Consider the following 25,758-nt stretch of genomic DNA (forward strand, 5'->3'; position numbering starts at 1 on the left):
AGGGGGCGCTGCCGACCAAGGACCGCCTCCGGTCCGTCCCCCGCCGTGCTCTGCGAACTGGAGGATTGGAACCGGTCAGAGGCTCCCCCAGCAAAACCGGGTGAATAGTTTGATCTGGTGGAAACCTTATTTTAATCAGGAAGGGGAAAAAAACACAAAATGTGATAGATGGAAAACCTAAAAGGTCCTAAATTACAAGATAATCTGAAAAAACTTCACTTACTAAATCTAAATTATTAGGCCTACTCAAAACTACAAGATACAAAATAAAAATGGACTTGTGTTCATCTCAGATTATAAAGTAATACAATTCATATTTTCATCCAATAAAACTAAATTATAAAGTACTACAAAGTACAAAAACTTGGAGATAAAAATACATGCAATGTCATTTTTTTTTTAGATAACGTTTAAATATTTACGTTTTAACGGGTGACAAAATTAGGAAATATCGAAAGGAAATTATTTCAGTGTGGAATAACAGTTTCTATCCCCTGTTATACCATATTTTCTCGATATGTCTTCAAGATGTTTTGTATTTCAAAAATAAAAATTATACAGATGTGTCATTAAGTCTTTATGTTTCAGTGCAAACATTTTTTTAGACTACAGGTGTTCAGATTCAAAAAATACCTGGCTGCAATTTTGGGTGATCAACACCTCATTAAAAGAATTAAATATCCTCCCATTACATTGGCTAATAATTTACTGTAGCTGTGAGCCAATCGAGTCTCGCAGGTTGATCTGAAAAAAGAAAAATAGCCTGCTATTTGATAAAGGTGATGAAAATGAACAGAGATCACGATGTCAGCGTTCACATCGGTCTCTGTTTCCCCCTGGTAAGCATGGGTCCATGTGATGTGGTCCACTGCATCAGTCGGGGCTAGTAGAAACAAAACATGAGCGTTAGAAAATGTGTTGCAGCTCAGTAACTGTACATTCACTTCTGGCCACATCGGTCACATTATCCTATGTGAAGACAGAGAGCTCGTGGTTTTCGATCGGGACCAGATGCGCTTTTACGCACTCCGTCTCCAGCCCTCACACTCAGCGCGCCTTTTACGCACATTGGATATTTGACTCCTCGGTCCTCGGCACGATGTCAAACGTCAGAAACCCAAATTATTCTATAGGAAGAGGTTGTCTGTCATTCATTTTGGGCTTTAGCGAGGGGCAGCTTGTTTCTCGTTGGCAAGAAGAAATATCGTCAATTGTTTCAGTGGGATTTGCTTAGGTTTTCTTGCCCCATTCCAGATACTAGATCAAAGAGGAATTCAAAATTTTTGGGATTTACTTAAAAATCGTTGGATATCTTTATCAGGGATAAAACAATCTCACAGCATGGCTATTTCGTCCCTCTACGCGCTGTGCATGTGGATAAGTTTAGTCTGTCCTTCGCTCGGAACCGGGTTTGTTTATCACTTTCCAGGCATCACTGTGCAGCGGCAGCGCATTAAATCGGAACAGAGCGGCAGCACGGGACCACCAGGTACCGGGTCCCGTACCCAACTCAGGTGCGCACACTCTGGACAGGTTGTCATTTACGCGAATATGCGAATTGTTGAGCCGTAACATTTGCTAGTGAATTAAGCTCTTTTAGATGCAGCATGCCATTTTTCCCACATCTATGTCAGTGTGTGATCATTTCCATTGCGGCGCTGGTTATGCTTACTCTCGTTTGGTGTTCACAGAAATAACAGCTTAAATTGTGTATTGTAGGAACTGGTGTCAGTACACTGTTTCCAAAACAGTGTCCTGCCAGGTGCACAATGGGACAGAAACCACAGTGCAGAGAGTGTTTCAAGGCTGCCGATGGCCCGGACCCTGTGCCAAAGTCATCAGGTACTCACAGCTACACTGTTCAATCGTCCTCTTGTCCCATCAGCTCATCCAGCGGTCTCTGATGCTGATACTGTTTTGCTGTTCACAATCAGTCATGAAGATGGGGGATCTTGTATGGTGGCAGGGGCGGATATAGTTTTTTAGGGGGCCCAAAAACTCAGGCATGTAGCCTCTGTCTGATGTGTTTACACTCTTTCACTAATTGAAAAGGTTGGTTTTGGCAGGGCTACTAGATGATCTTGTAGCCCCCCCCCCCCTCCCCTCCACACACACACACACACACACACACACACATTTATTTTTGTTTCCACTCTACTGTCCACTGCCACAAAAAGCTAAATACTCTCAAAATAATAATTTAAAAAAGAATTAGACGTGAATATTTGGTACTGTGATCATGTCTGTATATTTTTGTGTGTTTTTGCGTGTAGCTGTGCACATATCTCTGAAGTCATTGACTTTGTGCTGTTTTCCAGCTACAGGACTCTCATCAGGCCGTCGTTCAAGATCACTTACAAGCAGGTCACCGCCCTGGAGTGGAGATGCTGCCCAGGATTTGTAGGAGCAGAGTGTCGTGAAGGTGAGTTTCCTCTTTTTACATGATGCAACTTTCTTAAAAGTTGGACTAGAGGGGCATGTAGATTGTTGCTATCAGAGACTGAAAGGACTTAAATAAAGGCCATCTGTGTCTTTTTAGCTGCACCAGGCAATGTTACTCACATCAATGCCTTTTTTTTAAATATTTGGCAGCGTGTAGCTGGATAACTTGCTAATCACGCTACTGTGCAGCCTGTGTTGGATTACTTTTGGGAACAGGGACTACAGTAAAACAACAGTTGAAAGGGATCCTGTGCTCTGTGGTTTTGTACCTTTTCTTTTATAGCCTTACATTCAAGATACTTCTGTGCCTGGAAGGAGGAGGAGAATGTCTCCTTCTCTGTGTCTTTCTTTCTCTCTGCATGTGAGTCTGTGCACACAAAAACACACACACACACACACACACACACACCACACACACACACACACACGCACGCACGCACGCACGCACACACACACACACACACACACACACAGACAGAGTATACCTTTTAACTGCAGACAGTACAGATGCAGTTTTGCCTGTCTCCCTGAATATCATCATGGCTGTTACAGACCAAAGAATGAATGAAAACAGCTCAGAAGAACGTCCAGCCAAGCAGCTTATAAAGTGGGAGGCAGTTTGCGTCTCGATGATGGACAGCACCACAGACCGCAGACTCTCGGCCCAGTAAAGACTGTGGGTGAAAATTTTCACCCACAGGCGAGTCACCACAGTCAGTCTGAAGAAACAGAGTGGGAGGGTGGATGGAGGTCTAATGCAGCCTTTAACATGTTGTGTTTTAAATATCATGGAGGCCTGTAAAGACAGACTGAGGCTGCGCTGGCTGAGATACAGTTATGTTAACTGTTTTCTATTAAAATTATTTAGTACAGCCACCAACTTGGTAGTTTTTTTTGGGCAATAAATTAGAATGTCAGTGAGAAACACTGGCACAGCACCTTCAAATTTGTCCAAGATTAACAGTTACCTCAATAAGTAGGTTTTGCTTATTGGTCATAATTACCACACCTTGTTCCATTTTGCAGGATTATCCATTTTTGCACTTGGATGGGGCAAGATTTAGCATGAAAACACCTTTTAGTACTAATGGAATAAACACAGCCATTATTCGGAAGCCTTTGGAAAGTTATTTTCCCGGCTGTTGATATTATTCTGCACAAAGATTAATACACAGCCGTATGCGCTCAGTCTTTAATGCCAAAGATTAAGGTTCACTTGAGACCAAAGTGGTTGCACGAGTGTGAAGAAGTAGGGCTGTTAATTTAACGTTTGCTGAAATGTATTTGCACGTTCTAATGATTATAGAACAGCAGGAAAATCACCTCCGTATGGAGAGTCAGAGGGCCAGTTTAGAGCCAGTGAGGAGACCCTGAAGACAGAGGCTGATGTCACCGACAGTCTGCTTCACACTGAGGAGTGGAGGGAGATCTGGCAGGGGTCAGTTATCGGAGGTAGACGACAGAAAGAGAAGGCGCTGACGGGAGAAAGTTGAATGTGGGGGGGTGAACATAAAACAACAAGGTGTTAGAGTTGGCAAGAGAAGAGAAGAGAAGAGAAGAGAAGAGAAGAGAAGAGAAGAGAAGAGAAGAGAAGAGAAGAGAAGAGAAGAGAAGAGAAGAGAAGAGAAGAGAAGAGAAGAGAAGAGAAGAGAAGAAGTATAATGATGAGTGTTTCTGTCCAACAAGGCTCCAGCTGCTACGAGCTGCCCAGATGACATGTAGAGGAAAGAGCTGATTCTGTGGGAAAGTGGCCCCACTGAGATTAATGAGCATGACAGTCCTCCACCAGGTCTCTGTAACATACGTGACCGTGCTAAGATCAGGCTACAGCCCTGAAACAAAGAACTTGTTCTCCTCATGTAGATCACCCCCCCCCCCACCCCCTCCAATAATACTCCAATAGAGTTTGGTGAATTCATTCATGCATAGTATACAAATAAATCAGGAGTACCTTTGAAATAATGGTCATTCTTTGTAATATTACCACCACTAACATCTTGAGTGTTTTTTTAAATGGCTAAATGTACACAATAAGTAACTCGGTATCACACCGAATGTGAATCACCCGTCAGTCTACTACAAGATACGTCAACCAGGCGTGAAAAGTAAGGTTCCTTAAGCTTAGACTGCAAAAACCATGTGGTCAGGTTTAAGAAAACATTATGGTTTGGGGTGAAATAAGTAATTTTTGTAAGTAGCGTTACATACATCATGTGAGTTCCTTAGCATACGTAAGTTAAATATGTTATGAAATCTAAGTAACTTACTTAAACGCTCAAAATAAATCCATGTTGACTTTTGTTTTCTCACGAACTTGAACTTGATCTGACTCAAGCGTGTTCTTTTCACGCCTAGCCAAGGAAAAGTGTGACACTGACACGGTATCCTCTAGTGGACTGACAGCTGTATTACACGCTTTGACGTGATCCCGGCTGCAATAAGTCATGCATACTATCTAAGAACTACTGAGGACATCTTAAGAACTTTACAGGAAAAAGTAGCAGTATAGTTATGAAGAAATATTTTTGTTTATATCACCTCCTCAAGGAATAGTTCCACGTTGTGGGAAATACACTCATTCACTTTCCCAGCTGAGATTCATGAGAAAATTGATAGCACTTTCATGCGTGTTGTTTTAACATGAAGCTGCAGCCAGTTAACTTAGCACAGAGACCTCGCTGAAGTCCCTGCTCCTGGTACTGAAATAGTCCGAAACTTTTACAATTGCAATTTTACACTTTGGTTTTTGTCTGTCAAGATATTACCAGCTTTACATGTGGTATGTATATTCAGCAGAACTATTGTTCCTATTTCTGCAGTATTTTTTTAAAGCCATTTTTTTTTAACTATCTTCTGTCTCGATTTTCATATTTAACACACAGACATGAGACATGATATTAAGCTTCTCATATTCTTGGCAAGAAAGCAAGTTCAAACTATTTCTTTAAGCATGGACAGTTTTGGCTGATAAAATAATTTGAATGTGTGTTTGTGCATTTATCTCTGACTCTTTATGTCACTCATCCAACACTGAACATGCAGCACTGTGTAGCAGAAAACTGCTTCAACCAGGCATTGAGCCAGCTGTTTTATCAGAGCAAGAGGAGGCAGCCTTAACCAACGATGATGACATCACATCTGCTTTTGGGTTTGATGGGGTTCTGGCTCCACTTCAGAGGCCACTGAGGTCCTCAGAGATGTGGAGACTTAAGGAAGGCATAATGAAGTCTGAGGAGGTGCTTGTTTCTCTCACCTCTTGTTGTTTTCATCTTCTAAATCCTGAATCAGTAACACTAACATCTTACTCTTCAGTTACCATCATTCTTCCTCAAACAATCACCAAAGATAACTCGGAGCACAGAATACATTTCTGAATACATATGCATTAACATGTAGTATTCTGGGTTTAGTTTTCAAGTTTCTGGCCTTTTTTTGGACATCAGACCAAACTGCATGCTTCACAGTGTTTTGTCCAGAAATGTTAAGTCATTCACTTGATTGGCTGCTTTTCTTGGTCTTAGATGACACTAAACTACACATGTTGTTTTGGGCTGCCGGTCAGACATAACAAGCAAATCTGAACCCTTAACCATGAGCTTTATGATGTTACGATGGACATCTATTCCTATTTACTGTCATCCCCCCCCCCCCCTAAATGATTAATCGGGAAGATAATTGGCAACAATGGCAAGAACCATCGGTCGTGGCTCTAAGAGTGTTTAACATTTAGCACTTGAATCTGCACAGATCTGAAAAAGTGCTGCTGTAGTTTGAGCTTAATAATGAGTAATGTGTTAAATGTACTATTGCAGTCTGTTTTGACTTTTACAAGTTGTGTGTTCTCTGCATTAGTGTGCGCTTTTTGTGTAGTCCTCTGTGACAATCCCATAACACAGAAAAATCCTGAAGGTTATGGCAGAACTCTAAAGCCGAGCTGCTCTCGAAGCCTGGATTTTTGTGTGTTTGTTAATGGAAAGTGTGTGTTTTCTGACTACATTTAGTTAACACCCTAACCCGTCAATATTTTTGACAGTCTGGCTTGTGCTGGCTGTGCACTGTGCATCTCAAGATTTACATTTTGCTTTCAGCAGAGCTGTGCTAACACATGACGGCATGGAACACATTTGGGAGAAATGTGTTCGTAATTTCCTCGCCCCCTCCTCCCCGCTCCGTCACAGCAGCACCCCAGCACCTATCGGCACACATGATCATATTAACTGTAAGGATTGTGGGTATCGTCTGTATATGTGAGAGTGTAATCTTAAAAGAATTAGTGCCAGGACCTCCCCTGATTAAAGCACTACTCTTTGATCTCTTGCATAAGCTCAGGAAAAGAAGTTTAACAAAGCTGGGTGTTCTTGTACAGGATGGGGGTTTTTTTGTGGCAAAGTTAATGATGAATTTTATGAAAGAAGTGAAAAGGTAGCTGAGGGCTTAGGATGTCAAATGTGTTAATTTGTTAATGCTACAGCTATGAATGTCTGTGGCTGTATGAGGAGGAAGTAAGGGAAGAGTTTTAAAACCTCATTGTTAGAGGCATTATCTTGACCGGCAGCTATATTCTACATCATTAAAAGATACCAAGACATTTTTCCATTTTTCTTTTTTTCTGTTTAATCATCCGCTCTCATCCCCACGCAGGCCTTCGCTCTTTTGCCCTTGCCTTTTCTTGCCACCGCTGGGCTCTTTATCTCCTATATTCCTCTCTGCTTTCCACTTATCTAACCTCCTATGTCCTTTAGATCTCCTGCTCTCCTCTCCTTGGAGTAAAGTGATAAAACAGAGCCATATCCCACATGTGCTCCTCCGGGCTGCAACCTTTCTGCAGTGTGAGGATATGAATGATGTCTCTGTTATATCCCTGCTTGTGCTCAAATATAGGTCAGAGGATGCCCTTTGACCTGTTGGGAGCTATGGGATAGCTCAGCTGTTCCCGCTCCTGCTCTGATCTGTCTGATGGATGAAGTCTGTGGTTTTTCATTTCTTTCGTCACCTTATCAGTGCTTCTTCCTGCCTTTCACTGATAAGTTTCCATTTGTCCCTCCATCTATCTGTCTGCAACTCCACACAGATGTTTATGGGGAGTTATGCAGGTAAAGTTCCTGAGTTCCTAAAGAGGTTCCTAGAAAAGTCTCTGAGGTCCAGAGGTCCATATGTGGTTGGTATAATCTGCAGGTTTCTGTTTGCACTCTGCATGGTGTCGGGAAATTCCTGCTTATGATTTTGGAAACAAACAACTGTTCTTTGCATTAGTGTCTTCACAGTGGTCCAGAGTTACTCACAAAAACATAATAAGACTTACAGGCAGGTTATGCTCACACAGCACGAGCTTTAGAAAATGTTTCTGACTCAGTCAGAAATCAAAATATTGTTTAAATATTGGGAAAACAGCTCATATTTTTAGATGGTTTCACCTGGAAGTCATTTAAAGTGTCGCACTCAGTTGCTTGCATGAAAAGTGACAGAAATAGTTGAATAAAGAACTCAGGATGAGGAAAAAGAACAAAAACCAGAGGCTCAAACCCGGTCTCTTTCCTTTTGGAACGGACCGGAACCCCCACTCCCTGCAGAAAGGTGTTAGAGGTGGAGGGGAGGAGGTTCACAAAGATATTCAACCAGCCAACAAGCATGTCTGAAAATGGATTAGGGTCTATGGTCAGCTCTTTGTTTGTTTACCATCTTCACCATTTGAGTTTTCTTGTGTTCGGATGTTAGCATTTTTCAGGTATCACCAAACACAAAGGACAGCTGAAGTTGACAGGGATGTCATTAGAGTTGCAGGCAACCTAGCGTGACATCACTCATTGGTTTGCAAACTACCGTTTTGAAGCCTTGAGTCCCTCCCTGGCATTTTGGCCATCGCCATCATTTTTTTGGGCCATGTATTTGGACAAGATATGACTCAATCTGACTAAGAACCTGAGGACACTAAACCTGCCCACCCATACTGGACACCTGACTGCACCGCAGGCATGTCATTCAAACCAGGCACTCCCCAAACATACTTCTGTTTGAGGCCTGATATCTTATTCATTATGGATTTATTTTCAGAAGGACCACCAGAACACTGTTCAGAAGGAGTAAATTTGGCTAATGACACCTTAAGGATTTGTAGAAAACATGTATCTCCTTTGCATTTCATGAGAGAAGTTGACACTTTTTGAATGGGAGTCTGTTGGAGGCAGGACGTTTTTTTTTGGAGCCAGCCCCTAGTGGCCCTCAATTGTATTGCATTTTAAGGCACTTCTACAGTGGCTTCTCTTTTCAGACCCGAAGACTATTTACAGATGTATATACAGTTTATGGATGCAGGTATTTGTTTGAGACCCAGAGATTTAGAAAGATTACAATTTTAACATAATGATGGCAGAAGATATAGTTAGCAATTTTTCACAGGTCATCTTGAAGGGGACATGAACGTCTGTCAAATATCTTGGCAATTCATCCAATAGCTGTTCAGACATTTCACTGCAAACCAGAAATGACAACCTCCCGGTGGCACGAGATAAAAAGTCAGGAGATCACCGAATTAACAAGATACAGCCTCCTGTGGTCATGAATATTTGCACCATATTTCATGACAATTCATCCAACAGTGAACAGCAATGTCATCCCCGAAGCCCTGCTGCTAAAATAATGAATATTACATCAAACGTTATAAATGACCAAAACTAAATCTTGCTACAAGCTTGTCTTTACAATATCCCCAGTCTACATTTTTAACCTTTTTTTTAACTCTATATTACTCTCTGGTAGTTCAGGCTTTGGTGTAGCGTTAATGTTTTCTAGTCTAATAATTACAATATTTCTGCTATAACTTGAAATCAGGGATATTCTGCCTCCTTTTCTTCTCCGTCTGTGTCTGCCCTCTTTTCATTCTGTCCATTTCATCATAAGTCGCTGAAAAAGCCTTTGAACCTTGAAAATGTCACTCTTATTTCACCTGATGACCATGCGATCGTTTCTTCTCACCGAATTCACACAGCACCATCTCATAGCATGACGATGACTGTATGTCTGCTCACCGGCGGGATCATCCATCTCTAGCTGTGGCTGAACATTTCAGCACCGGAGCAGCGGTGACGATGCAGCAAGATGGGATAAGTGGATCTACTCTGGCAGAGAAATTAGGTGTATTCTCAGTTAAAAGAGACAGTTTGTCTTTGTATCATCACCATGCCTGTTGAGTAGCAGCGTTTTGTGAGGAAGAGTGTCAGATTTAATAACAGTGGCTCGCTGTGGTTTTTAAAGTCTATTATGTAGTCACTTTCCAACTCTCATTCTGTGGGAAATAATGGCATCATGCATCAGTAGCGATGAGAAATGTCATTAATTGCCAAGTATTCAGTTTGTAGAAATGGTGTGTGGCTTGTCAGCTGGCATCATGGTGGAAAATGCTAAATGGTCCCACTGTGGACTACCAGACATCTTGGTTTCCAAAAAAGTTTCATTCACCGTCTTCCACCAGCCCTTGCGGTCAAAGTATGTGTGTAATTTAGTGAGTGAGAGTTTGTGGCTGGACGCGCGCTTGCATATGTGTCTGTCTGTCTGTACGTGTGTGTGTGTGTGTGTATATGTGTGTGTATGTGTGTGTGTGTGTGGGGGGGGGGGGGGGGGCGTTTTGTGCCAGCTGTTCTTCATGCCAGCAATAGCTGGCCACTTGCTGGCTGAGGCCGACACAAGACGAGGTTCTGGGGCTCAGCCAGCTCTCCGAGGCTGTCTATGGTGCGCACACACACACACACACACACACACACACACACACACACACACACACACACACACACACACACACACACACACACACTGGGCACACACACACTGGGCACACACTTGTCTGTTTATCTTGGTGATGTGACAGCGACTCTTAAAACGGTCCAAGAAGATGTTTCAATACATCATCCTTCTGTGCTCCTCACATCCAGACAGAGCAAGTCTTTAGAGGCATTGAACGTAACGGTCCCCAGCTGCCTGCGTCATGGTTTGTTTTGTGGTTGAAGTTGGCTTGTGTGTGTGTGTGTGTGTGTGTGTGTGTGTGTGTGTGTGTGTGTGTGTGTGTGTGTGTGTGTGTGTGTGTGTGTGTGTGTGTGTGTGCGTGCTCATAACTGAGAAAAACAGAAGGGTTTCTTTGATCTATATCCAGGTCTAATGGAGGAAATGTAGCTGTCTAAACAGACTATGCCCGCAGTCTAACTTACACGCTTGCCAGAATATCCTGCACTGTCTTGTACTCTAGACTGCACAATAATGGCACAGATGATTCAATAAACAGATTTTTTTATTTTTTTTATTTTCTGTGATGAAAAATAGTCTTTGTTTTCATCATTCTCATGATGTTAACATGGAAGATTTATGCTCCCTGAGTCTGTCTTCACTGTGTGCTTTTCCTGGAGGCAGTCAGCCCGCTCTTGTCTCTCAACTTTCATTGCCAGACATTTGAGCTAATCACATAAGACTAACATCAGTTTGCTTCCACACCATGTTATTTATGGGCTTGTAATTCATTTGCATGGTGCATTACCCAGCGATCCGATGTTTTTATTAACTGCATTTGATGTGATTAAAGCGGTCATTTTACATTGTTTAACTTAACCTATAAAATGCTTGTAAATAAAAAGAAAAACATGCTCCTTTTAATGACAAAATGCCAGCCGGAGCATCATTTTTAACGAATCTCCAGTGCTATTTAATGATAAAGTGTTTAAAACACACAAATCCTTTCTTCTCTTCGGAGCAGAAAGGTTCCCTATTCTTTCTGTTTGTTTGGCTTCCCACTAAAGATAACATGAATCTCAATCTTTCCCATGAGCTGAGTGCCGTTCAAGAAAAATAACCCCGTCTTATGTTGCCACGGTGTAATTATGGATCCAAACAGACTAGCTGTGGTCCCGTTCTAAACTTCAGCTCGAGCACAGCGGAAGTTTGGCTTTCTAACCCGACATAATTAAATTCCAACTGCAGACACGAAAATCCCGCCCACCACCAAAAAAAAAAACAAAAACACTTGTTATGCTCTGGTTCACATTTATGGTAGAGTTCTGGTGTTCTCCTGCAGTGCGTGGTCATGACATTATATGATATGGCTGGTTTATTTCCGGCCCTCGTTGGATGAATATTGGACATGTTAACTCGTTAGCAGTTTAAGAATGGAACTAAAGAGATCTTATTTCAGACTGAGCAGCTACAAAACATTTCACACTCGGTTCCCAAGAGGCTTGTTGAAATGTTGAGCCAAAAGAGGATACAAAAAAATAAACAAGACTATGAGTCTGGCTACAAACATGAACTACAGCGGTGTCAGCATGCTAACATGCACTCTAGCAGGCGTTAGGGAGTCAGTAATGTCATGGTTTGGACTTTGTGCATGTTCTTCAGTTTTGATTTCATTTCAGTGTTTTATTTTTTATTGTGAAAGTTACTTTCCTCTTATGTCTGTTTTGTTTTATTTCCTGCTCTTGCGTTTTTCCGGCGTGTGTTTGGTTTCTTCGTCAGCACTGTGTCAGTGTATTCAGTCCTCCTCCTCCTCCTCCTCCTCCTCTTCAGTTCCCTGTCAGTCAGTCGTGTTCCCCGGTCCATTCCCGTGTCCTGTCCGTCACCTCATGTTGTTGACTTTTCATCAGTTACTTGGTAATTTCCATAAGTTCTTTTACATTTTTTTCGGTTAGTTTTTTTGGTAACAGCCAGTTGCTGTTGCTCGTTTTTTTGGCCCAGTTTTTGCTGTTTTCTTTCCCCTGCTAGAGCTCCCAGTTTTGTGTTTAATAAACCTTTCACTTTTTTTTAACCTCCTCCTGTGTCTTGCTTTTGGGTCCTTCCCAACAATTAACCACGTGACAAGGTGAAATTTGGACCAGGTGGTGGTTACAGCTCCTCCTCGGGGGATAACAGATAATCTACCCAGCAGTTGACACATTTCACTCAAAACCACAAATGTCAACCTTATTGTGGTGCAAGAGGAACAGTCGAAAGGTCCCCTGGTGTTGAGGATACATCATCTAGAAACCATGAATGTCTCTACTAGTTTGTCTTCTAGTTGTTGATGTCTTTGTTTTTGTACCTATGAACCTGCAGCCAGACTGATATTTCCGTCTGTAGAGATGAACCGCTAGTTTGACGAAAATCTAGATGTCAACCCATCATCACAGAACAACTCTTGGAATGCGTCACAGACTGATGTACAGCACAGAAAGAGTGTCGGAGGGTGGAAACTTCCTGTGGGCTGAGGATGATTAACTGTGGAGATGAAGGCGTAGCATGTCGTCGGTCTTCTCACTGTGAAGCCCATGATTGCCCACAGTCTTGCTGTTGTGTACATCTTTCATATCCTTGTAGTCTCTGAAGAAACCTCAGTGCACTCAGTCACAATAAACAGCTCATGTGGGGTCATTTTTGTACTCGGCGGTCGAACAGCTCTCAGGATTTGCGCTGATCAATCCTCAGGAATGTGTTTTGGGTTGAACTGTTGACTGTTGTTTCAGTTTATGGCTTCGCTCCAGGGCGAGATTCAAGATGTTGAAACTAAGTATTGAGAAACCACACCCGCGGAGTCCGATACGCCATACTGGATGTAAATGACTGTGGACACAGACATGGTTCAGACACCCACCCTGTCCTATTTCAGAGAGGCAGAAACCTCAGCGGCTGCCTTTACTACCCTGTGTGCTGCGGTCATAGACGACGATTTAGGCAGACCGGAGCTGTTTGGGTCATTTTTGCTGTTGTGATATTTATGAGCACCAGTTGCTCCTCGTTTTAGGTATCCCTGCTATGACCACAATGTGGGTGGGTCCCATCTGTGGGACTGACAGCTGACATTCCAGACTTCTTATGAGCCATTGACCAGAGGAAGGCTCGGATTTAGAACAAATACAGGATTTTTCTATGAAGCTGTGCTGTTCTGTGTTTTGGATTACAGCTTTTGCAAAGGGTCCAAAATTTCTGCACAGCCAAAAATGTATAGGTATACATTGCGGTTTAGTGGTGGCTACAATGGTATGATTTGTGAAAGAGAGATGACCGTCTTGTTAATGTGTGGCAGACAAGGAGTCTATGCACATAAATATTTTGCAGGTGCTAATGGCAAAAGTGAAACCTGAAAAAACAAATAAAACTGCCGTTTGGTTCTTGTGTTGGCTCTATTTCTAAAAAGATGAGTTATGCACTATTTAGTATTTTACTTCTTGTCATCAAATACTGTAAAAAGACAAAACCAACAATGTGTTAATGTGTCACTCAAAACGTTCTATGATCTCTAGCCCAGCACTGAGTACCAAACTATTGGTTCCTACTTTAGACAAATCTTTATAGTTTTTTTTAAAATTTATTTGTTTAATTAAGAAGGATCAAATGTGTGAAAAAGTCACCAGCATGCTTCAGCCCCCTGAAAAGTATCCTAATTCTGCAGCTCTTCCATATTTATACAGGATTTTAGCCTCTTTTAGCGCATTGTTTTATGGAGCATGATTTTGGTTCACTGTCACTGCTCTTGTAGCATCGTTTTCAGCTGTGGTAGGTTACTGTTTTCGGCATAACTGTAAAATCAACACTACCTGCTTATCACCTAACAGCGGAGAGACATAGTCAACAAGTCATTGATGAACATAGTGCCGTATTTAGCAGCTAACGAGTCACTTTGTCCTCTCATGAGGTGGTGGAGACCAAAAACAGAGCTACAAGGAGAGTGAATATTGAACTTCATTCACAGGTGGACCCAAACCCAACAAATAGATGGTAATGTTGTTGTGTGTCCCTGTGCATCACCTTAAAATGTAACATTTATTTCTGCTGCCCCTCGAGTGGCTCGAAACTCAGAATGCGTTTAAAAATGCGCCACAAGCAAGTGGGAACCCACTGTGATGCCAAGTCAGTTCCTAAAACAGCAGGGCACTGGGGTTTCTAGCGCACATGAAGCAAATAGGAATAATGTGCATATGGTGAGATAGAGAGTATTTACAGCAAAACATTTTACATGTGATAAGAAAACAGAATAAACAAAGGATATATTTTTTCATATGCTACACATTTAAAGTGGTTTTGGTATTTGGAGGAAAACGTGTGTGTGTGTGTGTGTGTGTGTGTGTGTGTGTGTGTGTGTGTGTGTGTGTGTTTCTGTCTGTGTGTCTGTGTGTCTGTGTCTGTGTGTGTGTGTGGGGGGGGTCTAATAATATTTATTCTGTGAGTGAGTGACATGATTTAAGGAGGAATTCCTCATAAATTCTCAGATCTGGTTTGATGGGCATTGTCCTTGTGTATCTTGGCTTGACCTGCTCTGTGAGATGCTGCTGATGGTGCCAGGATGAATAAAGAAACAGCAATGAAAGAGACAAGGCAGAGACAGAGGAAAAAGGAAAAGACAGATGGAGAAGAAGTCGTTTGTATGCTTGCTTTAATGTAGAAACTAAAGCCATCTCTGCCGTCTGTCTTTCTGTCTTACAGAGTGTTTGAACTGTACCAGTTTCAGTGACATGAACAGCAGAATAAATGCCATTGAATTAAAGGTAAAGAAGATCCACCTGACTCATCCCTTCCTAATCCTGTGTATAATCTGACATCATGAGTTTATGAGCATGTTAATACTTTATATACAACAGATGTGTCTGAAATCTGCTGATTTTGTTCCAGATCAGGCTGATAGAAGAGGGAGGCTCATCTCTGCCAACAGTCAGTAGTTTACCGGAGGGCTCAACAGACAATGAGGTGGACACACCCCAACCCACTCCTATTGGACCGCCATCATACCTGCCACTAGGTGTCAACACATCACAAAAAATATGTAAAAAAAACATGTCTTTACAGTGGAAACAAATGGTCAATTAATTAATTAATCTTCAGTATTTAAAGAAATAATTTCAGAATTATTGTCATAAATAAATAATTGTTTTTGTTTTCAAAGGAAAAACAATCTTGTACACCTACCTGTGTTGGGTTTTGGATGACTGGTTGGACAAAATAATGGCTTTGAAATGACACCTTGGGCTTCAGAGGACGATTTTTGTTTTCATCTATCATTATTTTTCAACATGTTATCCTCCAAACAATTAATTGATTAATCAAGAAAACATTTAGCTGATTAATCGTTAATAAAAAATAATCCAAAAATGGAACATTTTCCTCACAGTCAGCTGTATTTTCTGCACCGATGTGTTATGCTTATGTTCTGGTATGTTCTGATTGTACGGAGAGGAAACACACAACTTAGTGAGATGTTTTTTTTCTTTGGCCAACAGGGAATCCATCTGGCCACACACAGAAAAGAGATCAGACTTACTGTGCTTTTTCACAAAGTGTTCTCTGTATTTTTCATCATCTAACGTAGTTTGGGGAGAAGTTAACATGTAATGACAAGGTTTAATTATGGATTGATATGCTCCTTAATTCTACATTTGGCTCTGACCCTGACTGTCCCTTTTTTCTGGCATTCCAGGGCCCATTGGACCTCCAGGGATTCCAGGTTCTGCTGGACCTTCAGGCCCAGCTGGAAGAGCAGGCCTTCCCGGACCCATCGGTAAAAAAAACAAAAAAACTCCGACTTTCAAGTCTGATCTGCTCATTTAAAGATGGTTTGGGGGTAATTGTGACTATCGGGGTTCTCCAGTGAAATAAAACTCTTGCTTCTTTAACCTGATTGATTACTACATTTTTCTTTGATTCTCAGGACCAAAGGGGGACAGAGGTCTACCGGGACAGATAGGTCTCCCTGGCCCTCCTGGTGCACCAGGTCCTCCAGGGCCGAGTTCTTCTCCTGTCCAAATTCGGGGTGACGTTTTTCATGTGGACCATCAAGGTAAACTATTCCACCTCTAATTTTCTATCTTACAGTAACTCTGCGCTAAATTGTCCCAGATGGACTTAAATGAGAGCATAATAGAAATAGTTATTGCACGCATGGTTGAATTCCGACCCAAGAACTATTGTAAAACCATTCAAGCATCAGATTTTGGATGGTCTGAATTGATGCCAAAACCACAGGTTAGTCTTGACAGTTCATCCTGCAATGAATCATCTGTTCACACTCATAAATGTTATGCATCATGCTCTGTCTGTTCATTATTTTTTTAAATCATTTTGTCAGAACATGAACCCAGGCAAAACTGATTTCTATAAATGGAAAATGCTTTGAAGGGGGACAGGTGGAAGTACAGACTGAAGCATAGCTTTTAGTGAAGGACTTAATGGGGAGAGTATTGTTCCTTTTCCCAAGCAGGGCTGGCACAGATTTAATCTAATTGTTTCCATGTGTTTTGCTGCTGCTGAGCCACTGTTTACTGCAACCTCATTTAACACCACCACCAACGATGGAGCTGAATACCTGAATATAAATCAAAACCTTAGCTTTGGGTATTTTAAACTGGAATCAATTATAAAATGAACTGAGACATTTTCATTCATTTTATCCAGTTTAGTAAAACTTTATTTCTTTGTCCGCTCCCCGCAGAAGAAGAAACTTCTGTCGTGAATGTCAACATTAAATCACTGCTTTCTTACCGTCTGCAATTTTTAAATGTTCATATCTTTTGAAATAGAAGAGGGAAGAGTTCCCTTTCTCATATTTAATACACAGGCTTCACCACAGGGAGGCAGTAGGAGTCCATAGTATAATCATTACCTCATGAGGACTGCTGGCTCTGATTAGGCTTTTGGCTGTGTCTGCCTTTCTGAGCCCGGGACTGTGTCTGCGGGTCTGGAACTATGTAGATTTGGGTCTGTGGGACCATGTAAGCTGAGGGGGGCCAACTGGCTGTAAATCAGGCCTAATTTGTTAGCTGTCAGCACAACAGTCTGCGTTTTGGGGGAACTGGCCACGGCCCCGAGCCAAAAGCTGGGCTGGCTTTGAACGGGGGAGGAGATAGTCTGCCACTCATGTGGAGTTTCTCAGGGAGGCAGCCAGGCTCGAGGAGACTCTAGCATTAGAAAATTAGTTCCAGAGGGAAATCTGCTCCTTCTAGACCCTTTCTGTGGACTGTAGCCATAATGTAACTGTCTTAGCATGAGGGATGACTGAGCATATGTTTAAGTGGTGAGGAAGTGTGGCGTGGTTTCAAGCTAAATTTATATTTATAATAGTGTATTTTAAAATATCCTACATGCTGAGAACAAGACATGACTTCTACCTCATGCATGTTTTCACTGAAGATAATTCATGTCCAAGCTGCTCCGTTAAATGGGAGCTCTTAAATCGACCAGCTGTTCCTGCTGATCAGTGTCACGCTGGATGTAATTCAACTGTTGACTGCTGATGGAAGTCTGACGGGGACCCTTCATGTCTTAACTCCTACCCCTTGAGGGTTAGGCTGTGTGAGGCTCCAATAGTATAAATATATGGATGCAGCATACAACAATTAGGTTTAAAACACAGCAAACAAAACCAGATCAAAAGCAGCAGAGGCAGATCTAGTGTCTTTAAGCAGTTTTCAAACCTAACAGGAAACTGACTTCTGCTTAGAAAAATATGTTTGCATCAAGTGTTAAGCATCTCACTGCGTGTAAAAGCTTTTAAACTCGATTCATGGTGTTTGACAGGCAATTTAATTTAGTTTGGAAGGTAAGCAGAGCTCAGAGTTGAATAGGAGATCCTCAGAGACGCACGTCTTTCACGCTGCACGATGGCTGCAACACAAATTGCACATTATAAGCTTTATGAAGATGGGATTTATTGGAAGAATGTTGTGACAAATGGCCGGCTTCTGCCTTCTGTGTAAGTAAAGACAACAGAGAAGAAAAATGTTCAAAACTTAGTTATTTACCAGTATCAGTGGCATTTCGTGGTAACGTTGCACATTGCAACTAACCCTGGGCTCACCCTGCCCTTACCAACGTATCAGAGGAAAACAGGCCCTCTCTAGATCCAGTGTGTCTCTTACGGCTGTATAAACCTGGCGGGGCAACATGGCGTGCCTCGTGGAAGACGACCCGCTCCCTATGTGGATATGATGGGCTTATTTGAACAAAAACACAAAACAATATTGGCTATTTTTTTTCTCTGCAGTTTGTGATTCTTAAATTGTAAAGAACATGAATGAATCAAACCTACTTCACACCAATATGTTGGCAGTTTTCCCAGTCGGCTGGCTGCGTTGTTGCAGCCTGCGAGGGCTTCAGTAACTAGGCACAGTGTTGATAAATGAAAGCATTTATAAAACTACTTCCATTTTAAACCAGGAACTAGAGTATAACTTTCATATCAGTTTGATTATGTTGACTGCAGAGGAAAACTTTAAAAAATATATATAAACATTTCCACATTGTTGACTGTGAAAATATTTGCTTAGCTGTATATTAACAAATAATTGAATACAGTAAAACACAGTCTAAATGATAAGTTGTAAATTCACCTCTTGGAGTCGTACAATTGTTGCTCTGTCATTTAGTTAAAAATGTGTTTTGTGTTTCCCAGAGGAGAGCTCCATCCGTCCAGCTCTCCCGACTCCTCAGATCATGGTTGGTCCTCCTGGCCCAACGGGTCCTGTCGGCCCCTCAGGTATGAGTATGAGCTGTTTCCTGTCCGTAGACTGGAAGAAAACACGACAGCACCACAGGATGTCCTCAGACTAACACGGTTCATGAAACATACATGTGTATTATATCATGTCATGATTGAGTTTTACCTCTTGGTGGGCCCCTCATTACAAACGCATGTTGTCCAAACACACAATGTTTATATGCACTAAACTTATTTCCATGTACGCAAAGATCCCAAAATGTTAAACATGTCATGATCATTTACTTGAGAACGGGCAAGAATAAGACACGTAAACACAACTCCATGAAGCTTCCATGTGATGCAAATGTGCAGCAAACTAAAACTTAACTCTAAAGTGAGACATACTGCAGATTCAAAACACTGGTGCACAATACACAACACATATCTGTGACTCTTTAATGTTTTGTAAAAAACTTTATTATCTAAGGAAATTGTTCGAGAACCATTGTAAGTATATGGACATTTAAAGTGGTTAATCATGTGTATATTTTGTAAACCCCAACAAATCCCTTTACAAGACAATTTCTAAATTAAGGTATTCTGTGTTAAATTGCCTGAATTGAATTTTGACATTGCACGACAGTCAGAGCCAAACTCGACCACTTGGCAGTCTTCGGCCTCACTCTGTGAATGTTTTGTGAATGACACGACAGGCGCCTCAGGAGAGAGAGGACCTGCGGGGATGCCAGGTCTACCGGGACAAGATGTGAGTATCTGTCCCTACGAGGTAATTGTCGATTAATGTAAATTCGAATGACTTTCATCACTGATACATCTCCTTCTGCTCGTGTGACATGAGGGCAAGGAAGGCGTCCACGGGAAGCCTGGCGATCCTGGGCCTAAAGGAGACGCAGGAGAAAGGGTGCGGCTCCTTTAAAAAATCATCCTCATTATTGGATTATCAGGCTGGCTGAGCATATTTGGTTCTGATGAACTATCAAAATGATTTTTGTTCTACATTTTGTAAATGGCACAAGCTGTCATGCAATCTTAAACACATTAAAGGTGAACAGGCTTTTCTTCAAAGACTCACTCCAAGCCGTGACTAATCCCGCTCTCTCTCTCTCTCATCCAAGCCCAGGCCTCACTAATCAGGGCAGCCATGTCGGGTCTCCTCTGTAGTCGGCTCTGCTGTGGGCCTCTGTCTTTAAACTTGATCCCCTTCCTCCACTAGCATGATTTAAGAATGGAGATCTGGTGAAGAGGCAGATTAGCTGGGGGGATAAAGGAGGGCAAGCCGGGGAAATGTGTGTGTGAACAGGAGTCCTAAGTTATTTTCTCTGTTAACTTCCACCAGGGAGCCCCAGGTGTTATAGGCGAGAAGGGCCTACTTGTAAGTATGAGGTTATTATGTTGCATAAAACGCACTTACACTACACAGGGATAAAGACCTGGTTTCACTCTGCATTCACAGGGAGCACCGGGGCCAAAAGGAGAGCCGGGTGAAGGCTTGAATGAGGTAAGAGACATCAGTGTCTTTTTCTCTTGAGCTCGTTTGAAAATGTTCACCCTAAATAAATGTGATGATGCTGTCCAGGGCGAGGCCATGCAACAACTCAGGGAGGCCCTGAAGATCCTGGCCGAGAGGGTCCTGATCCTGGAGCACATGATCGGCATTCACGGTGAGGAGAAAAACACAAGTGGAGGAAACGTTTCTTTCCAAGACAGAAGAATGTCAAAGGAATAATTGGACATTTCAGGGGAAACGTATTCTGGCAGGTAGTTGGAGGAGAAAATAGACACTACCTGCCTATTAAATATAAAGCTGCGGCCAGCAGCTACAGTTAGCTTAGCTTAGCACAAAGACTGGAAACGGCTGGAAACAGCTAGCCTGGCTCTGACAAAAGCGAACCCAATCCACCTTCCTGCACCTCTACCACTCACTCACTCATCTGTTAGATCTGTACTATGTCTTGACTCTGAGCAGTTGCCAGGCAACCAGAGGTTGTTGCCCTCTACCAAGAAGTCGTCCCGCACATTGATGTGTCATTTGTACTCTGGCAGTGTTTATTAAACGCATGAAAATTAATGTATTAATTAAGGTTTAAAGGTGCTCGTAGGTGCATCGTGTTACCTTGGGAACCAGGTAGAGTCCACTTGTTTCTAGTCTGCTGGCTGCTGCTTCATATCTAATGAGCAGAAATGAGTGCATTATCAGGCTTCTCAAATAACTATGCCAGTAATCGAATACGCATAATTCCCAAACTGTCAAACAATTCCTATAAGAAGTATTTGCGGAAATGTGTTTCCTTGCTGATTGTTTTTCTGTCTTCCGTTGCTTCACACAGAGAACTCTGAAGGATCTGGATTTGGCAGCATTTCAGACCCGCTGTCTTTCTCTGCCTTAAAGACCAAGCGCCTTCAGCCTGTTCAAACTCTGGTACCGGCCGAGAGACAGAGACGAGTTCCCCTCGTATAGTCGAAATGTGCATTTGTGTTTATAATTGTGAAAGATGTTGCAAATTTAGCACAACTGGACATACGATTTTTGTTCACGGTTTTTTTTTCCTCATACGTTTATTTTATTTGAATTTATTGTTTTTTAATTGTCTTTTTTGACACAAATGAATACTGACGTAAAAGACATGAGATGTTGAGCATTTCGTCCATATGAAAGGCTTCTGTCAGCCATTTCCACCCTGTTGCTGCATGATCTTAGTCTAAATAACCTCAGCAGCAGATCCTGCGGTGTTGCACAATGAAATATCATCTCATAAAGTGTTATGAGGGTTTTGGCAACTTTCTTTCGTCAGATAGAAGACTTCCTAGTAAGCGCAACAGTTTCCTTGGCTTTCTTACAAGAGAGCTGGATGCATAATATACTATTAGTCTCAAAGACATTCTTGGTCTGACCTTGAGGTTCATCTTTTGCGCCTGTCGAACATATTTCTTACTCTCTCTCTTTCTGTCTCTGTGCGCTCTGCCTTGTTAAAGCGGAGGTAAGACGTGACAAGCTGCCAAGAAGATCTGCTTAAAATAAAGTTGGTTGAAATGAATAGCATCTGGAGAGTGCACATCTGGAATGCAAAGAGATGCAGAAACAGTTGAATTTTGGCCTACAAACCGCAAACTGTGCTTGGCCCCAGTGCACCTTCACCTAAATGGCTGACAGAGCACTAAACTTGACAGGGTTACATTGACTTCTTCATAAACTGCCTCTGAGAATTCTTTCTAAACTGATATGATTATTGTCTAGTAAGTCTCTGAGAGAACCAGCTGTTGGTTTAAGAATAAAGCTGCATCTGGCACAATCTTGGTTTTCTCCATATGTACAAAGTGTTTTGGGAAATACATTTATTTGCTTTCTTACTACGAGTTAGAGAAAAGACAAATACCACTTCCGTGGCTGTAACTACGTATGACACAGCTCTGCAAAGGTCAAAAAACAGCACTGATGAAAATAATGCTGCTCTCGCATCATGTCATTCACCCCAAAATGAGCAAAACTGTGAGCAAGTGAGTGTGAAAAACTGTCAACAGACCTTTAGAAATATAACACACGATCACCTGTAAAACCAGCACATGGCATTTTTACACTTTTGTTACAAATTTAAAAAAAAAACCCATTATATGTTAATGTGATGTTTTAAGGTGCTGGTAGGTGGATTTTACACCTTTACACAGAACCTTGCTAACTGTTGGTCCCTATTTCCAGTTTTTGTGCTAAGCTAAGCTAACCAGCTTCTCACAGTAGTTTTTCCTGCACAGACATGAAAATGGCATCAATCTTTTTTTTACAACTTTCGAGAATGATAGTCCTCCTTCAAAAAACAATTCCATGGGTCTTTAGCGCAAGCAGCTTATTTCAACCCACAGTTACATTTTAAAGTTTAGCGACCTCTACTGGTTGTATAAGTAATGACATTAATGTGGCCAAATGACCTTTGACCTAACCAAGTGCAGTCTGGCTGTGCCAGATAATTACTCACAGATTTAGTTTTCTTTACTGTGTCTGGAAATGTGTTGATATCAACACTTGCTGAGCCACTCTAAAAAGGGGACCAAGGTGGTGGATAAGTGTGATGACGCTAAAGTCGAGCATTTTTTTTTTTCTATACGTAGTTGCAGCAGTGGTAAAGTTTCAGCGTATGTGTTTGTCAATGCTGATTGGTTAAAGGCTGCTCGAAAACTTTCAAAATCGCCTGAGGTCTACGCCCAGCAGGATGCAATGACTGGAAAGGATTCCTTATGGAGGGTACCCAGACCCATATATTCACACCAGCCAGTGGTTTAATACCTAAACCTAACTATGGGGCATTCAATTAGGTACCACCCATGTGGGTCATATTTGAGGAGAGGAACAAACGGCCAATATGATCCTATCAGTTGGAGGACTTGTTGCTCAGAAAGACAGTACGAGTTTCCCAAAATATCAGGCTTTCCTTCAAGCATGAGTCACAAAAGAAGTCTGACCTGTCTGTTTCTGTTGAGTGTCTGATAAGTTATCCTGTTGTAGCCGGCCTTCCTTTTTAAAAAGCCTTCAGCTGTTTCGTTGTGTTTTGCGGCATGTTTCATTATTTTTTATAGTTAACAATGTTTAGGTGTGCTTTGTTGTTTACTTTGATGTGTTGTATTCAACAGATATTTATCCATGTTGATCACTGAAGTAAGATTAAAGTTACACCAACAAAGGGATTCATTTCATAGAGTCGCCACTTTATTGCATGTAATTACTTTCCCTCCATACTGAACAGCACAACTTCACAGCATGGCGAGACTATTTCCAGGCAGACGCTTTGCTGCAGCTCCTCATCATCTTCCTCCTCCTTTTATCTTCTTGTTCTTCCTCTCAGTCTGGCTCTTTGTCCTCTACGTGGGTGATCACATCGCACAAGTTTTTGTGGTCAAGGTTACCAGCGCATCCAGAGGGGAGTTTGTACATATTCGATTTACCCAAAAGCAAACAGGTGAAGGATTTATTGCATTTTTCCTATTTTAACTCCACAGCTTTTCAGACAAGAAGAGCTGCCAGGTTTGCAGAGGGGTCGTGCACACTATTTTGTCTACAAATACAGAGCTGACTTTTGCCTTACAGTTAACTCATCAGAATGGGGAGATAAGTGTGGTTATGTATCATTGTCATTTTCCACTCTGGCCTCTTTATGCATCCTTTCATCTTTGCTGCCTGTTTCTGTCTCTCTCCTCATGTACGCTCTCCCCTCCTCCGCTGTCTGTCTCTATCCTCTTGTTTTTCCTGTCTACTGAACAGAGACGTGTTGATATGAGGCCCGCTTGCACGGCCACAAGGGAACAAATCTCTGGTGCTTTTGATCAGCTGCAAGATCAGACATGTCCACCGCTCCCCCGTGTACACTCCAGTGACTGATCATGCAGTATAGTGCTGGCACAGACAACCAAAGATGCACACCCACACATGTTCTCTCTGTTAATCATACAAGCATGGGCACACACACAATGCAGAGGCCCTGTGGTCGGTGTGTTGGCTCCGCTCACAGTGGGGTGGCTTGTTTGCTGGACACAGAGCGAGATGGTGTGTGTGATTTCCCCTTTCTTGCCCTTTTTTTTTTTGGTTTTGACAGTAAGATGGATGATTGCAATCACAGGAGCCATCAGTGAGACAGAGTGGGGGTCTATGGGGCAGTGAGACACAGCCATGGGAAACCAGCCGTCAGATTAATGCACCACGCTGCCATGGGAACACTGGGCTGTTTATTTATCTGGGGGTTTTGTTGTTTCATATGCATTTTCTCCTCCTCCTCCCCCCCCCTCTGTGCAGCCTTTTGATACACAGAACATGAAAGCTTCCTCATAAAATATGTGCAGGCTGTGAGAGAGCGACAGAGAAGGAGAGTGTTTACGTTTCACAACATGGTAAGCCTACTGTAAGTCAATATGTCTTCTCAAACCAGTACAAATGTGACAGATTTCATAGTGATTATACTGGTCTCTTTGATCCCCTGAGAGAATGAAAGACAGACTTCTCAGTCCCCGGATGTTTTTAAGAGAAACATCTGTTGCTGTACAAATGAGATTACTGTGTCTCTCTTGCCAGGGGCCATGTAGGTTATGAATGGCACTGTTACTGAAGAGGGGGGTCTGGATGAGAGCTGAGAAGGATCTTTTTAATAAGCTGTGGCTGCTAGTTAAGAGGTTTAAATTAAATCAAACTGCCTTTGATTCTGAGTATTCATCAACGCTCACTTTCAACTTGTTCAACGGTATCTCCAACACTGGTACCTTTGAATCACTATCTCGTATTGATACATCTAGTATTTCACCTTGTTGCCAAGCAACGACTCACCTCTTCCTCTGTAAACTTGTCAGCCTTTGACATGAGGTGGTATTTCATCCTGCAGGGGAGCAACAAGAAAGAAGAAGTACCGTTACGATCTCCTTGACTTTGGATTAAGTGTGGTCTGTATTTCACAGAACAACGTTTGCATTATCTGCATCTGGAAACTTAGTTGAAGATTTATGTTTTTGTGTTACTCTAATTCATAGTTATCTGTGTGATGAATTGTAATGCGCTGAATTGCAAGCCACAGAGCCTCGGCTGTGCAAACTGTGAAGAAAATCAGACGCTCGCTCTCGAGGACTCTTGTTTCTTCTGGGTCAGAGACCTTGAAAACGTTGAGAATCCTCTGCTCAGGGTCACCTCCTGACAAAACACAGGTGAAGCTGCAAATAACAGCTGTTCATTTGTACAGACATGGGTGCACACTACACTGACTCAGTTTTATGAGGACACTATTCTAAAATTAAATGTTTTGATGCCAAGTACAAAAACTGAAAACATTGCTGCACACATAGAACTATAGTTGAGTGTGTTTTGTCACGTGCCTGCTTTTATAAAGCAAATCCTTTAATCTAAAAAGATC

The 25,758-nt window shown here is 42.0% G+C and overlaps 1 protein-coding gene across 1 annotated transcript; it reads left to right on the forward strand.

Moving 5' to 3' along the window:
* Positions 1-942: 942 nt before the first annotated feature.
* On the forward strand, positions 943-23,501 carry LOC138197389 (collagen alpha-1(XXVI) chain). Its single transcript, XM_069148185.1, has 14 exons — positions 943-1,514; positions 1,720-1,842; positions 2,319-2,422; positions 14,875-14,936; positions 15,061-15,211; positions 15,863-15,943; positions 16,094-16,222; positions 18,833-18,916; positions 19,573-19,625; positions 19,719-19,781; positions 20,217-20,252; positions 20,334-20,378; positions 20,457-20,541; positions 21,208-23,501. Exons 1-14 carry the CDS (start codon positions 1,342-1,344, stop codon positions 21,336-21,338), a joined length of 1,320 nt encoding a protein of 439 aa, XP_069004286.1. The 5' UTR covers positions 943-1,341; the 3' UTR covers positions 21,339-23,501.
* The last annotated feature ends 2,257 nt before the right edge of the window (positions 23,502-25,758 follow it).

The sequence above is a fragment of the Embiotoca jacksoni genome, unplaced genomic scaffold (genome assembly GCF_022577435.1).
Source record: "Embiotoca jacksoni isolate LCO1_2020_lvr unplaced genomic scaffold, fEmbJac1.0.p SCAF_14, whole genome shotgun sequence".
NCBI classification, from domain to species: Eukaryota; Metazoa; Chordata; class Actinopteri; family Embiotocidae; genus Embiotoca; species Embiotoca jacksoni.

Coding starts and splice junctions, on each gene's coding strand:
- LOC138197389 (XM_069148185.1), top strand. CDS start 1,342: ATGGCTATTTCGTCCCTCTACGCGCTGTGCATGTGGATAAGTTTAGTC. Junction 1,515..1,719: donor GGGTCCCGTACCCAACTCAG/GTGCGCACACTC, acceptor TGTGTATTGTAG/GAACTGGTGTCAGTACACTG. Junction 16,223..18,832: donor TTTTCATGTGGACCATCAAG/GTAAACTATTCC, acceptor TGTGTTTCCCAG/AGGAGAGCTCCATCCGTCCA.